The sequence below is a fragment of the Chamaea fasciata genome, unplaced genomic scaffold (assembly GCF_029207755.1).
Source record: "Chamaea fasciata isolate MVZ Bird 193981 ecotype frontalis unplaced genomic scaffold, bChaFas1.0.hap1 SCAF_2, whole genome shotgun sequence".
Taxonomy (NCBI): Eukaryota; Metazoa; Chordata; class Aves; order Passeriformes; family Sylviidae; genus Chamaea; species Chamaea fasciata.
The window spans coordinates 67,202,364-67,218,777 of record NW_027094087.1 but is presented as its reverse complement, the minus strand read 5'-3'; the positions used below and the strand labels follow the sequence as shown (position 1 = coordinate 67,218,777).

The 16,414-nt window shown below is 35.2% G+C and overlaps 1 protein-coding gene across 14 annotated transcripts in view; it reads left to right on the top strand.

Annotated features, from left to right (window-relative positions):
- Window positions 1–16,414, top strand: part of MYCBP2 (MYC binding protein 2) — a 173,712-nt gene that overhangs the window by 45,074 nt on the left and 112,224 nt on the right. For 13 of the 14 annotated variants that reach the window (XM_066176328.1, XM_066176313.1, XM_066176315.1 and 10 more), the window contains exons 10-18: window positions 1,137–1,275; window positions 1,896–1,972; window positions 3,504–3,708; window positions 4,544–4,708; window positions 5,409–5,567; window positions 6,032–6,236; window positions 6,920–7,065; window positions 7,778–7,879; window positions 15,582–15,689. In XM_066176328.1, the coding sequence (XP_066032425.1) occupies window positions 1,137–1,275; window positions 1,896–1,972; window positions 3,504–3,708; window positions 4,544–4,708; window positions 5,409–5,567; window positions 6,032–6,236; window positions 6,920–7,065; window positions 7,778–7,879; window positions 15,582–15,689 (1,306 nt within the window). The remainder of the gene's footprint in view (window positions 1–1,136; window positions 1,276–1,895; window positions 1,973–3,503; window positions 3,709–4,543; window positions 4,709–5,408; window positions 5,568–6,031; window positions 6,237–6,919; window positions 7,066–7,777; window positions 7,880–15,581; window positions 15,690–16,414) is intronic. The other variant, XM_066176316.1, reaches the window with a different exon arrangement.

Sequence of the window (16,414 nt, the reverse complement as noted above, 5' to 3'; positions counted from 1 at the left end):
TACAAATGATGAGTTTTACAGTTTTTTTTTTCTCAGCTGGGTTTTATTTTACAATATTTATAGCTTCTTTTTTGCTTCACGTTTGGCTTTTTCTTCACTAACACAACTAACAAAGACATCCATGTAGCTAGAAATAATGAGAAACTTCCATATTTGTGCATAAAACCCCCAGTGTTTTGCTATTAATTCATGCAATTTTGATTTGTGATTGATTTTTTTTTTTATTTTTCAGATAAGTTTTAAGAAAAAATCCATTGCTCTTTGAGGAAAAAAAAATACATTGAATAATGTCTTTTTAACATGTTCTACAGGTTCTTTGGGGGATAAGCTTCATAGAGCTTAAGGATAAACTTTTCTCTTGATTTAATTTCCTGTAATTGCTTTGGAACTTATTAGGGCATTTCAGACAGTTTTACTAGAAGAAATAGGAAATAGACTACATTCCAGTTAATTTTTGTGTGTGAAAATTGCTTGTTGGCCAAAGCTGTAGAAGCTCAGTCAAAGAAGTGCTCCTACTAGGGGCAAAACTGTAGTGGTGGTTGTCTTTTCAGCAGACAGTTATTATGGTTTTAGTTCTGGTGTGGTTTTTTGGTAGTGAGAAATCTGTAAAATAGGAATGGGGTGAAACTGGGTTGTCAACAGATGCTAAGCATCAACTATAAGAAAACCAGGATTAATCCGTTTCTCCTGTAACAGAACAGCCATTGGATTTTTTTAACATGGCCAGATGAAGATACTCTGCACCTTTAAACAGAAGACTATTCTACCTACTCTTAACAGCAGTCACTCTGCATGCAGAATTTTGGTTCTGAATCAGGAGAAGTTGAGGGCTTAAACATAGATGTAAATAGTTACAAAAGTAAGATTTCTACAGCAGTTACCTATTTTTGTAGTGTTCATAGCATTTTCACACAACTCAATATATATTTAAGGAGTCAGATACTGATTTCAGCTTTTCCTGATGGCCACTTTATTCCTTTCTCCTCTGCAGTAAATGTTATGTTATAATAAATGCTACTTTATCAATGTGTCCTCTGACATTTACGGTGGAATAATATGTTGATGCACGTAGGACTTGAAAAGTAAATTAATTCATTTCTTATACAGTATAAAGTGGATTTTTGTGTTTCTTGCAGGATGGCTTTGTAGTGCGAATATTTGCCACGAGTACTGAGCCGGTATTGCAACAAGAACTGCAGCTTAAGCTTGCAAGAAAATGCTTACATGCCTGTGGCATCTCATTGTTTGATCTGGAGAAAGATTTGCACATTATCAGTAAGTTCTCTTCTTTGAAGGTTAATAACAAGCCTGGTAATTCCAACAATAGAACTGGAACATGGTACTTTCCTTTGGCTCTAGTACCTGCAGGAAGGTATTGCTCCATAATAAACACATGGAGAGGTGTTTGAAACCGCTTAAGTGTTGTTTGACTCAGAGTCAAATCCAGACACCCATTTTGAAGCACCTTTCTGTCTCTAGTACTGTTCATGGTTTTCCAGTATTTTCCTTCAGTTCTATGATAAATCTATAATTGTTTGAAGCTTGGACTTTATAAAACATAGTTCAGCTGTGGAGCTCCTTGCTGTGGGTCAAAGTTAGCAAGTTACAAGGACCACTGAACTGGATTAAAGGGAGGAAGAATTACATTGAAAAACACATTTGCATCAGAATTTGAGGTGAAGAACTGTTACTGTCTATGAAGGTATCTTGAAAAAGTATCACTTGGGCCTTTGCCTGGGTATTTTTGCTCTGTTGGGCCTGCTTTTGGTTCTGTCAGAACAAAAAAAAAAAAAAAAATGCACATTTGGCTACATGAACACACAAAGTTGGGCAGGTAACTGGTCTGTGAAACTGCCTGATTAAACTGTGTCGTTAACACAATCTTACTTGCACAGGTACAGGATTTGATGAGGAATCAGCTGTCCTTGGTGCTGGGAGAGAGTTTGCACTGATGAAAACTGCTAGTGGAAAGGTATTGAAAACGTTCTGTTGTGAAAAGCAAATTGCACCAATAGATTTCTGTGTTTTTTAATTCAATCATTATTTTCCATTATTTCTTTTTTGCCTTTTCAGTATGTTAGAATGTATGATTGTATTCAAATATATTTTTCAGAGCCTGCTTTAAAACATAAAGGACAAATACTTATTTAAAAGCATAGACAGATAGTTGGAACCCCTGAGAAATCCATGGCTTGAATTCAGAGGAATTTCTATAGTCAGTCTTACAATGCAGGGCTTTGTTTTAAATTTGGGAAACAAAATTGCCTTCTGTCTACAGATAATGTGTTAACATTTGCAAATGTTACCACCTCATAACTTTCCACAGTCTGACCATAATAATTCATTTAAATCCCATCCTGATTTATTTTCTGGTCCTTTAGAGAATTATTGATTCCTGTATGCAAATTGATTTCTTTAAACCTATTCTTAATGATTTGGTACATTGCTCTGCTCAGTGGAGACTTTTTTTAGAGGCATTTGAATATTCATGGAAATTTAGAAATAATACTGTCACTGACTCTTCACATTATTTACTGTTTTTCTATTTACTGTGTTTCTATTTCAGTGTGAAAGACTAGTGCTATTTATCTTGTAGAAGCATAATTCTTAATTACATGTTCAAAATTGTATTGCTCTGTTGGATTGAAGGCCTTGCTCTTCTGTCAAAACAGTGAGATTGTTTAAAATGTTGATGAGTAAATGTTTTTAAAGAAATTTTAATGGTGTGTAACAGAATTTGAGCAAATAGAACTCTTCAGCATTGGGGGAGATGGATTAACCTTATCATTCAACTACCAAAAATGCCTGTTCAGTATAAAATTAACAAATTTCCTGGGTTTGGTCTATAAAGTTGTCTGTGAAGGTAGGAAATACAATATATAAGGCAATGTAAAATGGCTTTAGGTGCCCCATAGGTTGACATACCAATTTTGTAGAGCTGTTGAGCTGCATGATTCAGAAGAAAACTTTTTAGTTCATGTCAGTATTTTTGTGTGTGTTCATGTGAAATATTTTCTGTTACTATGTAGTCAGTGGCCACTGTGCATTTACTAAATATGTTTCACAAATGTATTGAAGTATAATAAAATATGTAATAATTTGTTATTATAAATTGATTTTATTGATGTAATACCATCTTGTTTTTACACACACCAGACATTTTTGTGAAGTGTTTTAAGCGCTTAGTTTCCTCTGAGTAGTTTCTTCTGTTCTTTCCTGTGTATTCAACTCGTCCAGCCAAACAATTACATATGAAAACTCACTCAGTGGCTCAGTAGAAAGCACATTTTAAAACAATCTAATCTAAGAATCTAAGCAGAATTTTCCCCCATTAAGTCAAAATGGATCAGTTTGAGACAGAGATACTGAAATGACATAAACAAAGTCAGGAAGAGTGCAGTGTGGTTTGAATTGAAAGGATTTAAAAACAATGCAGCTTTAAAAATTATGTAAGCTTGAAGTGCTGTGGCATAACTAAAACTGATAAACTTTTTTTCTCCTAGATTTATTATACTGGCAAATATCAGAGCCTTGGAATCAAACAAGGTGGCCCTTCAGCTGGCAAATGGGTTGAACTCCCAATCACAAAATCTCCAAAGATTATTCAGTTTTCTGTTGGACATGATGGCTCACATGCCTTACTTGTTGCTGAGGATGGAAGCATATTCTTCACAGGTTCTGCAAGTAAAGGAGAGGATGGTGAATCAAGTACGTATCATTGTTTGCTTGACCAGTGGTTGGTAAAAGCCTCTTAAAGAGTTTTTAATTCAAAAATAAGAGTAACCTTTCCCAGCTACAGAATCTGATCTGTTTTACCACAGTTTGGGTTGCATGGTGGAAGTATTATTTTAGAATTGTCTCAGGAAAAGAGAGTTGTAAATTTGGTCAAGAGGCCATGCTGTCTGCCTGGGACTTGAAAAACTGTGGCGCCAAACTTTTGCCTCTTTGCCGTTGTTTTATTGAGCTTTGGAAATGGGTGTTTTCCTGGCTGGTGGAGAGGTGGATTGATAAGAACTTATAGAAATAGATGTTCTGTGCTTGATCAATCAGAATTCTTCAGACATTAAAGAAGACAGATTAATTTGACCTTCAGATCGACAAATGCCTCATCCAAACAAAATTTACACATTTCCTAGTCCTGATTTCTGTAGTTGTGTCTGTAGGTTGAAATAGACTTTGTAAGACAATATAAAGATAGCTTTAGGTGCCCTGATGCTGTGATCTGCTGTAATATTAAATTAAATACTTCACTTGAGGAAACCGATGATAGATGATGTGGTAAATTAATAAGAATAATTAAAGTGTTTTAAAATACTTGAAGAATCATTTCTAAAAGATACTGATCTAATCAAATATTTGCTTGCCATTGAATTTTTTAAGAGGAGCTGATATAATCCAATTAAAATTAGACCAGGAGATTGTACATATAGTTAGTTGCTTGTTTGGGTTTTTTCATTAGTGGTGTGAAAACTAATGATTATGCCTGTTATGGTTTGGGGATTTTTTTGGTAGATTTACTTGTAATTTATTTCTTTTTTTAAAGCTAAAAGCAGACGGCAATCAAAACCATATAAGCCTAAAAAAATTATTAAAATGGAAGGAAAGATTGTCATATCTACAGCATGCAATAATGGAAGCAGTTCGGTGATTTCCAAAGATGGAGAACTCTACATGTTTGGAAAAGATGCCATTTACTCTGATAGTACAAGTAAGTTAATATTTGCCTTTTAAATGATTTTTTCAACTGAAGTAATTGAAATTAGTATGAAAGTTGTTTTTTTGGCCCATGAAAATGTTTGTGTGTTTCTTTCTTTCGTAATGTATTTCTGACATTCTGTTGATTCAGACAAATATGACAGAAGGGTAGAAAAAGGCAGTTTCCTAAAGTTCTGTAGAAGAATTCAGTGTCAATGGTTACAAATATCCAAACTAATTCTTCCACTAAGGAGAAAAAAAAATATCACTTGTATTAATCTGACATAAGAAGGCCACACAGGAAAAAGTCAAAGAAATAAGATGTGCTTTGCTATGAGCAAAGGCTGCTAGAAACTAAGTATTATGTGCTTCTCTGTGCATAAGGTAGCAGGTGATTCTGTACACTGCAGTTTAAGTAAAATATTAATGAAATAAACTCCAATGGCTTTATGACTGTTTTACAGTTCTTTTTCAAAACAAGTCGTTTGCAGCAGTTGTAGGTTTGCTTTTGGCTTTTCATTTTTTGCAGAGCAAGTGGCCTAAGCATTGTTTTCCTTTCACTTTTTATTCTGGCACTTGTTTTGTATACCTGTTTTTCTCCCTTGCTGTAAATTTTAAAATTGTCAGTATCCACTAACAATTTTGTTGCATCATTGGGTTTCATTCTTGGCTAGAAAGTGCAGTGTGTCACTCAGGTGTTTTATGTCTTACAGGTTTAGTAACAGATTTGAAAGGTCATTTTGTGACTCAAGTAGCCATGGGCAAAGCTCACACCTGTGTGTTAATGAAGAATGGAGAAGTTTGGACATTTGGAGTAAATAATAAAGGACAGTGTGGACGAGACACAGGCTCTATGAGCCAGGGAGGAAAAGGTGTGGGACCTTGATTTTTTTCCTTTTCTTTTGTGTGCTGGCAAATATCAGAAGTGAAAACAAAGCTAAACATTTTGTTACAAAATGTAATTTCAACACTAAAGCTTGTATGCATGCAACATAATTTAAAAAATCAAGCATGCACAGAGCCATTTCAAAAAAACTCACTGTGCTGGCTGAGCAGGCAAATCGGGCATTCCTAGTCATTCTTTTTAAAACCTGACCTGTGAGTGTTCTTCAGAGCTTCAGCAGTAAGCCACTGTTCGTAGACACTAGAATAGTTTGAGGTGGAAGTGACCTTTTAAAGGTCATTTAGTGCAAGCCCCTGGCAAGGAGTAGGGACATCTTCAACTAGACCAGGTTTGCTCAGAGCCCTGTCCAACCTGTCCTTACCTCTCTGGGTAACCAGAATCCTCTCTGTTGGCCTCAGAAGGCAAATATTTATTATTTCTATATCTTATTAGGTTTTGGAGTTGAGAACATGGCAACAGCAATGGATGAAGACTTGGAAGAGGAACTGGATGAAAAAGATGAGAAGTCCATGATGTGCCCTCCAGGCATGCATAAATGGAAGCTGGAGCAGTGTATGGTGTGCACTGTATGTGGAGATTGCACAGGCTATGGAGCCAGCTGTGTTAGCAGCGGGCGCCCTGATAGAGTACCTGGAGGGTAAGCAAATGTGTGGGAATGTGGGTGGTACAGTCAGTTGGATGACTAAAGCACTTCCTGAATGTGTGAACTGAGCTGAAGTTTCCATCTAAAGTAACTTTATAGCTAAATATAGTTGTATGTTACTTTTAAAATCAGAAATAGCTTAGAATTTCTGTAAATAGTTTGTGGCTGCAGGTGATTTAGTTTTAAAAACTTTTTTTTTTTTTTACTTTATCATGGAGTTCTTTACTAGAAGCTCTGGGATATGAACACCAACGTAATTTCTGTCTCTTGACAGCTGCTTGCTCAGGGTAACCTTCATCCTTCCGTTGGAAGTTTTTTATCTTGCTGTTCAAGTTGCTTTTATCTGTTACTTCTTAGTTGAGCTGCAGAGAGCCTCTGCGTCACTATTACTATTTCTTCAGCATTTTGTGTACTCACTGTTTCCTTGTTCGTGTTTTCATGTGGTGTACATTAAACTAAATAAAGAAAAGTTAATGCTGAGAAGTCAGTTCAGTGGTCAGCCAGGTCCTGGCACCATGCAACAGCAGCTGGGATTTAAACTAGCTGTCCTTCCTGTTTATCTCAGGAAAACTTGCATATCCACAGATAGAACAAAGTAATAATCTATGTTTTAATTACAAAGGCATCAGTAATGCACAAAAATAAAAATAGTGATAAAGCAACTCTGTTTGCTGCAGAATCTGTGGCTGTGGCTCAGGTGAGTCAGGCTGTGCTGTGTGTGGCTGCTGCAAGGCATGTGCTAGAGAACTGGATGGCCAGGAAGCAAGGCAAAGAGGAATCCTTGATGCTGTAAAAGAGATGATACCTTTAGATCTCTTGCTGGGTAAGTGATATGAAATTAGCAAAATGGCTTTTAATTCTCATTTTTAATGCATCTTTTTTTTTCCTCGGATTTGTTTACACACTTTTGTTACAGGACAGTTTTAATATAATATTGTTAAAATGACACTTAACAGTCAGATTTATTTATTGTTGATAGAGAAAAGGGAGATAATTTTGTTAAGTGAACTGTTCTAAACTTACCCTTTACGTAGTCACCTGTGCCACTTTGTGACCTGTGCAGTTATGATACTGATGCTGATACTACAAAGTTGTTCCTGTCCTTTTTGATATCCTGAAAATTTTTCTATCATGTTTTAATAAGGATTTCGGCATTCTTAAACTAAAACATGGCTAACTCACGTAAAATCTTTTAAAAATATAAACTATCATAGATTTGGTTTACTAATACTTTCTGAAACTTTCTGGGGGAGAATGGAGATATCCATGACAACACATAACTATATATATGTGTGTGGCTAAGTACTACTTAGTGATGTTGGAATTGTCAGATTCATGAAAACCAGGAAATTAGGAGATAAAGCTTAGAACTCCTCCAAATTTACTCAAATCCTTTTTGTTTATTGTCAGGCCATGTAAAGAGCAACTAGTAAGTAACTTTTCAGTTTTCATTTACTTTACTTCTTTTAGGGTTTATTGCCACCATAACAATTTTGAAGATAATTTTGCCCATTTTATTTTCTTAATCTACTTAGCTGTCCCTGTTCCTGGAGTTAATATTGAAGAGCACCTTCAGCTACGACAAGAAGAAAAACGGCAACGTGTAATTAGGAGACATAGATTGGAAGAAGGAAGAGGTGAGTGACTTACTGAGAAGGGGCTTGAATAGCTTTAGAAACTTTGTGAGTCTGTTTTTTAAGAATGAAAATAGTCTTCCTCCAGTGAGTCTGTTCAGTAATCAAATTAAATCAGGTTCTAAGTAGGTAGTTTGTTATGTAGCATGCTTTTAGAAAACGGTGGGAAATCTTTGTATTTAACAAAGTCTACACATAAGAATCAGAATTTTAATGGTGAAAAGAAGTATTTTATATCACTTTGACAGGTCAGTTTTTATTTTTTGCTGTTTCCTGGTTGACTGATTGCTTTTTAAAATGTAGATCCTAAAACATTTATATGAAGAAAAGACTACAAGCCTGTTGCATGCTATTTACCTATTATATGAATTATCTAATTATTGTAATAATTTATTCAATTTCTGTTGTATAATAGGCAGAATTTTCTTTCATAAAATGAACTTTTCTGTATTTGCTTAACTTGAGAATGTTGACACAGACTGAATTAAAGAACAAAACTCTACTATAACATTTCAGAATTTTCTTATGTTTTATCTACCTCACTGTTGATTTTCCACACAAACAATAAGGTACCTTAAGAACTTTTCAGTACTCTTCGTGTTCTGAAATACCTCAGTCAAATTAAATTAGAGAAATTTAGACTGATGTAAACTATAATATTTTTGTAAAGCATGATGATGTGGTTGGTAAGATTGTGTGTTGTGAAGAGGAATAGCTTATTGGGATGTATGCTCTGTCAAGTTCCTGCTGTGTTAGTAAATACCACCTTGATTCTTCTTTTATGAATTAGATACTGGTTTTACTTGAATATAAAATGTGCCTTGCAATCCAAATTATTTTGTAGACTGTGCCAGTGAATGTTGTGATGCAAATTGTGTCTTTATTTCACTTGCATTAAGAAATTGCTGGTTTTAACCACAAATAAGGAGCAACAAGAAAGAGAAAGCTTGTAGTTGCCTACGTATATGGAAAAGGCTGGAATTTTAATTTTTTTTTGCATTTTTGTGGCTAGTTTTAGCTCTGAGGTGAAGAGAGGAAGCCTTTGTTCAGGTCATGTCAGAGTTGCTGCATGCTGCTGACAAATGTTAAGTGCAGCTAACAATTTTTACTTGAATCCTAATTAAATGCCCAGTCATTATTGAAAGGTGCCGCTGTTCAGCCCATCAGTGATGACAGAGCTGGGAGGTAAATTTCAGTTAAATGAAAGAGTGACAGAGAAAAATTTACGTTTGCTTCTATTTCTGTGGTTAGAAGTAGAACCAGAGCAGCTTATCCCTTCTGTATGCCATCTGTTTCAAAAAGCAAAAAAAGATCAATTGAATATTATCAGGAATGTTCTGTTATGTTTGGTTTTATAGATGTATGGGTGAAACGAGATGGTAGCCAGGTGGCGATTGGTCTCTTCTCCCAGGCAACCAGTGACAGAACAGGAGCACAGTCTTACACTGCACTAGGGGAAGTTTAGGCTGGACATTTCGAAGAAGTTTTTCAGAGAAAGGGTGATTGGGAATTGGAATGGGCTGCCCAGGGAGGTGGTGGAGTCACCATCCCTGAAGGTATTTAAAGGAAGACTGGATGTGGCACTTAGTATCATGGTCTAGTTTACACGGGGGTTATTTGATCACTGGTTGGACTTGATCTCAAAGGTCTTTTAAGTGCTTATGGTGAAGATTCCTTTGTATTTTACCTTGAAATGAGTCACAAACTGTAGTTCCTGTGATGGAATTAAAACCAGCTAATAATTTTTATGTTTCGAAGCAGTTGTTCATGTTGCTGTATTCAAGAAAGAAGTTCTGCTTTAGTGAAAAAAAAAATAGATCCTTTGAATTTATAGTAGGTAAAAAGTGTTTGTTTGGGATAATCAACTATGTAAAAAAATTCTAAGTTCCTTAATATTTATTATGGTTGTTTGCTCTTTTCTGCACACAAGTGACTGTGACAAGCAGTGAAGAGGGCTCAAAATCAATTTCACATTGTTGTGTTGGGTGAATGACCTTCTGAGAAATAAAGCCAGCTGTATTCATCACAGCTTCTATGCTAAATCATAATGGCTCAACATAATTATTGATGGAATTATCTCAACTCTTCGCTGTCTCTCTTCTTCTGGTGAGAAGTGAGGGAGCTGATTTTCCATATGGTAAAATGTTTTTTGTTTTTCAAGCTGGTTTGGGGCTTGATGAGAGTAATGAATATGGAAATAGTTGCACTTCATTGTTTTCTGTGGCAGTGAAGAGTTTTGTATGTTAGAATGTTCAGAACATGGTTAATTATTTTTCATTTTCTATGAAACTTATTTTTTTCATCATGGGGGCATTAAATTATGCCTTAAGGGATTACATAAATCTGTGGGCCATGTTGTGCAATTAATGTAATGAGCCTAAGACTGGCATTTTCTGAGAGAGCTAATCTTGAAGGCTATTCATGAGACTTTTTCAGGTTGGTATTTGAAGTAATAGAAGTTGGAATAGTCAAAGATTTAAATTGATCACTTGAAGATAGTTCTGAGGGATTTTTTTAGAAGGCCATGAGCGCGTTAGAATAGCTTTTTAAACTATATTTAACTAATAAGCTAAAAAATACAAAGATGGTTCTCAATACAATGATAATAAATGGTCTCATGCTTCACTGGTGTTTCACTACTACTCTTTCTCAGCTTATGGAAAAACCTCTAGATGAACATTACTGAGATGCAGATTTGGTGTGTAATTAAGCGAGGTTTAGCTTTTGATGCCCTTACAGAAAAGAAAAATTAATTTTTATCAGTCTTACCCTACTTGCAACAACAAAGAACCCACAGACAATTGGTTAATTTTAGTCCAAGCTGCTCTGTTTTAAGACAATGTTATCTGAGCCTGCCTAGATTTGGGCATTTTCTCATTTTTCTGAAGTGTAACTGATTTCATTAATTCAGTGATTAGTTTTACCATGGTAGGGTAAGTATTGTTGAAATCTGTTTAATATCTGCACAAGCCGCTCTGAGCTTGGAATCAGTTTGTCTGTTCATTGCTGAACATATACATAAATATAGAGCAGAACTATCTGTACAAGTGCAATATTACTTACTAAATAATTATGCAGCTTCTTTTTATGAGTTTACTTAAGTGTTTATTTTGATGCTTTCAGGATTACTTTTATTTCAAATTTCTTTAAACAATCAAAACCTTTTCACTTGAAACAATATTGAACTCACACATGACTTTTTAGAATGCTTTCAAGAGAAAGCTGTAGGCTTTTGCCCCTAATAACCCTCAGGTATGTTTCTGTGAAGTTGCATTGTTACAGTGGAGTCCATGATTCCTTTTTGAAAGAGCTAATTATTGTTATTAAAACTGATTAAAGTAAAAATATTTATATTATAGTTTCAGAAGTCAGATTTGTAGTTGACTCAATGAGAACAATTCTGGTTAATATTTGCTGTTCAAATTTATTTCATGTATTTATTTGTAGAAAGGCATCTTTGATATTTATTTAACAATCTATAGAAAGTCAAGTATTCAGAATGGAGAAAGGATCAAAATCAAGATTATCATAAACCTGGCTTCCATCTCATTGTCTTACTACTCCCATATTGCCCTGCATGCTTGTTTTGGCTAGTGTGCGTCTCTTTTTCTCCTTAAAAAGGTCTTAATTTTCCTTTCACACCTGATTTGTACAATTTCAATACTGTTTTAAGACTGCAGGAAGAGACACATACCCTGTCTTTATTTTCAGTGTTTTGAGCAAAAGAAGCAAACTGCAATTAACCCTAGTGCCTGCAAAACATTCACCATGAATGCTTTTGCCTTAATAATAAATTGCTAGTCATAGTCTGAAAAATACAGTTTTAAAGAACATGCTCCATTAATGTTAGCCCTGCCTCATAAGAATATTAAATTTTGTTTCCTTTAAGGCTTTATAGGTGGGACATTATCTCACTGTAATGTTTTTCACTTCTAGTGGAACTGAAGTGAAGCATTTATCTCCAATTCCATTTTCTGAAGTATTTGTCTTCAAAATTTGCAGCCTGTTGACCTATTAGATAACTAATTTCCTACATTAGGGTTTTCTCTGTCTATTTTATTACTAAAAAACCCAACTAAAACATGCCGCCCCCCCAAAAAAAAAAAAAAAAAAAAAAAAAAAAAAGCTTGGTCTCTTTCAAGAAGCCAAAAATAGGTTTTTACAACAGAGGGTATGATCCAACCTCAGACTTCGGTCTGCAGCCTGAATTTATCCTACTTTTCTCTATGTATGTGGCATCATGTACTGTTTTTTCAGGTAGCCTGCTGTGTTCAGTGCACTGGTACAGAAGTCAGCATTTGAGATAATTGATTTCAGTTTCCTGCAATCACAGCTTGCTAAATAGCATTTGTTTAGGCTGAGGTACTAGAAGAAATCAAAGTATATGTAATGTAAAGTCAAAATTAAACTTTCGTAGTTGTGTCTAAGAACTTAGATGACCAAGAGTGCCAAAGCATGTAAGTGCATGTAGAGTGAAATAATTGTTTACTTTTTTTCTGAAGTCCCGTATTATTTAATAAATGCATTCTCTTTGGAGAAAATGAAATTATTTCTGTGGTTAAATATCCTTTTTATATGCTTTGAATTCCCTGCGGAATAATGTCCATTTTGAAGAGTGTGGACTCAGAAAAGAAGGCTAGTCCTGACATTTCAACTAGGGCTGTTCAGCATCTCAACTCAGCTATGGAAAAAGTGTGTAAAGGGAGAGAGTGAATGACATTTTGCATCATATAGCAACTGATCTAAAATAGCTCTGTAGTCTACCAGTGACTCCTCTTTGCTTATCTCTTGTCACTTGTCTCTCGCTAAAGTGGAGACTTGTAATAGATAGATCTACCTGTGGATTAACAATCTTAGAGGCTTCTTAAAGAGTTTTCCAAATAATGCTCTGCAGGCATTTTTTAACAAATTAAAGGAAGTATCTAAGACATGGCTGGATTGTTCCACCAAGGGTATTCTCGGCACCTAAACTTTGCTCCCTTCCTAGAGGCAACCTCAGATGTAAAAACAAAGCAGATATGGTCTCCATGAATGATTGTAATGTTTTGTTGCCTGTGTTATTTTGGAGGGGGAGGGAGGTACTTTGCACCTTTCCAGCACATGACCAAGGAGGCAGACATCACAATGCAATCAAAATGTGGATTTTGATTTCATTTTTGTAATTTCCTTTTCTATTATGATCATGCTACAGATTTAGCATGCACAAAAAGCCAAAGAAGATAACAGATGTGTTAAATGGATTTGGGTACAAATTACTATCAAATGACAATCTATTGCATTTAACTTTAGTTTGGAATCAAGTTATTTACACAGTGGTAAATGTAGAGTATATAGGAATATCCTGAAGCAAAGAGAAATCCTGCATTGGGCAGAAGATGAGGTTGTCACAGAATTGTCATGTTGACTAGGAGAGTGTGATTCAGATGAGTAGCTTGGAAATCAATGGCAGCTGTGTGCTAGCACCATGCTGGGGCTGTCGGCTTCTTATGCTTACTAAACATCCTGTCTTACAAATCTCTTGTAGTTCTTTTGCTCACCCTACTGTACTTCAGTTCCTTCTGTCCTCCTGAAATTCTCTTGTGTTACCTTTGCTCTAAAATGCCAAAGGCTGCCTTCCAGGCTGTGTCTTGTTCCCTGCACTGTTCATTGTGCAAGCATTTTTTGGAGCTTTGGAATGTTTGCTTAAGTTATCTAAAGATCATTCAGTCATGCACAAATACTTTAGATCTACACTCTTCAAACCACACTTTTTGCAGTCCTTGTATCTCTTTTTGCAGCTTTGCTAATCTGAGTTTCACTTTTGTCATGTTGTCCTGTCCGTTCTCTATTTCTTCAGATTTTAATTTCATTAGGAACTTTTCAGTAAGTCCTACTTCTTTTGCCTTATTTTCTCAAGTTCTTCATTCACCTTTCCTGTGTACCATTTGTCCTTCAGACATCTTTAGCTTTCCTAATCTGCCTGTCAGTTGTCTCTTCTCCTTTTTGCCTTTTCCTGGTGTGCCTCAGGATGCTCCATACTATATCCCCTCCAACTTGTTAAGTAGCAAAATGTGTGATTTTTTGTGTAAGTCAGAACTCTGGAAAGCAGAATGTTAAACGTAGCAAGTGGTTCAGCAGAAAGTAATGTTTACCAAAAATGCATCTATTAAATGGAAGTTCTAATTCAGAGGAGACTGTGAAAAGGGGGAGCACAATAGCAAGACAACTGAAGCAAGAATCTGCAAGATGCAGGTAAATCAAAAGCAAATTATGATCCTTGATTAGGAGAAGGAGCTCTGGATTAGCAAGAGGGTCTATTCTGGAATAAAGAGAGTCCAAATAAAAACAGTAGAACAATGACAAAAATTCTGTGCTGTCTGCAGAAACAAACATGACTGGGGAAGTTGAGGGCCATTGTATTATCTAACATGTTTGAACCCCTAAGCTAGGGGGATAAACAGTAGTGTATTTTTAAAATATTTTTCTTTTTGTTTTTTAAGTAAATGCTAAAATTTGGGAGCTTCTCTGTGTGGAGAAAGTTTCTTCATCTGAAGGTTCTAAAGCTGCACAAATTCGGCCTAACTTCCGCTTAACTGCTTATCCATGCTGTTTAGTATATGTGAAGGAGGTGATGGTCTAAAGCTGATAGCAGAAATCTCAGGCAGTGGGCGTTTATGAAAAGTTAACCTACATTGTCTTGTTAATAAACTTCAGCTAAGGAATGAGAGTGTCAATGAATTTGCAGAAGAAGGAGGAATATTTGTATTTGAAGTTTTGCTTAAGCAGTTTATAACACCACAGCCTGATTTGGGGTGCTTTTGTTTACTGTTCTTGGAAGGGCTGGATTTGGGAACCTGTGGAAGTGAGTGTCATTTGGCAGAATTAGTTGCTCCTGATTTATGGTTTACATTGAATATGAGACTTCTGAAAGGATAAGACATGTCCAAAAAATTCTTAATGGCATGCTTTACCTATAAAACAGGAGAAATATAGATTTAAGAAACAAATTACTTGTCCATGACCTGCTTATACTCAGCCTCAATTAAGCATAGTACCTCACTGCCTGAGTCTAGATTTTTAAAAAGAAAAAGCAATCTGGAAAAATTTTAAATATGTGTATCATTTCTTTAAATCAGATCTTCTCTTGAAGACCTTTCAATAGATGGAAAAATATTTTTAAAATAAATGGATTTCAGAATTACTAAGTAGATAAGAAAAGAGTCTCATGAATTGAATAACTTTCTTCATGAAATGTGGAACTGCTTGTTTAAAAGTTATAACTTTGCATCTTAAATATAGTAATTGCAAACAAGTGTATAATGGTGATTTTTAAATTTAATATTGATCTTGTTCCAAATCAGTATTTTGAATGTTATATTGTAGGATCTAAGGCAAGATAATTTTTTTTTAATCTTTTAAAGACAATAATGGGTATTCATTTCGAGATTTTACGCTAGTGTAAGTATGTTGTATTTCTATTGTTTGCAGTACAGTTGCATACTTAGAAATTCAGGTAAAATTATCACTATAAGATATTTATTGGGTTTTTGCACAGGTTATCAAGAAATGGCAACTTTCTTGTATTTTAAGGTCTTTTGAATTTAAGAAAACAAGATTATAATTATTATTCTTTTTGTTTTTTCATTGCTTTTAATTTGAATTTTGTTTAACACACTGTTTCCATTTTGTGAGCTTTCCTATGCATGTGCAAAATGTTTCTCCTCAGGCCCCCTTGTAATTCCTGGTCCTATTTTTATGAACCATCGAGAACAGGCTCTAGCCAGAATCAGACTCTCTCCAGCACCGCTAAAGCATAAACGGGACAAGCACAAAGGTATTTCGTCTTCCTTATTGACTAGGGTGGAAATAAAACCAGCCTCCCAGTCACTTCTTCCAGATGCTGCATCTGTCTTTTCAAAGAACTGCACAAAATGAGTTCTGCCTTTCTTCCTGTTAGTACCTTATTACCTGAGGAGAAAGAAAATGCATTTAAATGTTGACCTTTCTTTAGGACTGTAAATGTTCATTAGTCTGCATCATCTTTGTTTTTCTTTCCCCTTTTTTTGTGAAATATGCATTGTCTTTCTGTGTGTCTTCTCTCATTTCTAATGCTGTCTCATTCTTGAGGTTATTTTTGCTGTAGGAAACTTTACATGTTAGAGTGACTCAAGACTGTTGCACTGCATTTGTGTTAGCTTTTTTTTATCCTTTGTGTTGTGTATTTGGGGTGATTACTTGAACATACCAGTTCCAGGCTCGCTAATTCTGGCATAAACCTTTTCATTGGTATGTTATCTTTCAACAAGCCCTTTTTAGGAGAGAAATATTTGAAATAATGTAAATATTACATTTTTCTAACTTTGAATGGGGAGAATGCAAATCAAAATACAGGTTTTTGTCTGCAGTATTCTTAAGTGTTTTTTACAGAGTATAAGTATGAAGGTGTCTTGGTATTTCAGACATTTTTGTATGTCTGGCAAGCCAGTTCATAATATCTTCAATTTCTAAGCGTGTCATTTGTTCAGATATGAATGACATACATGTTTCTTAGAAAGTGGT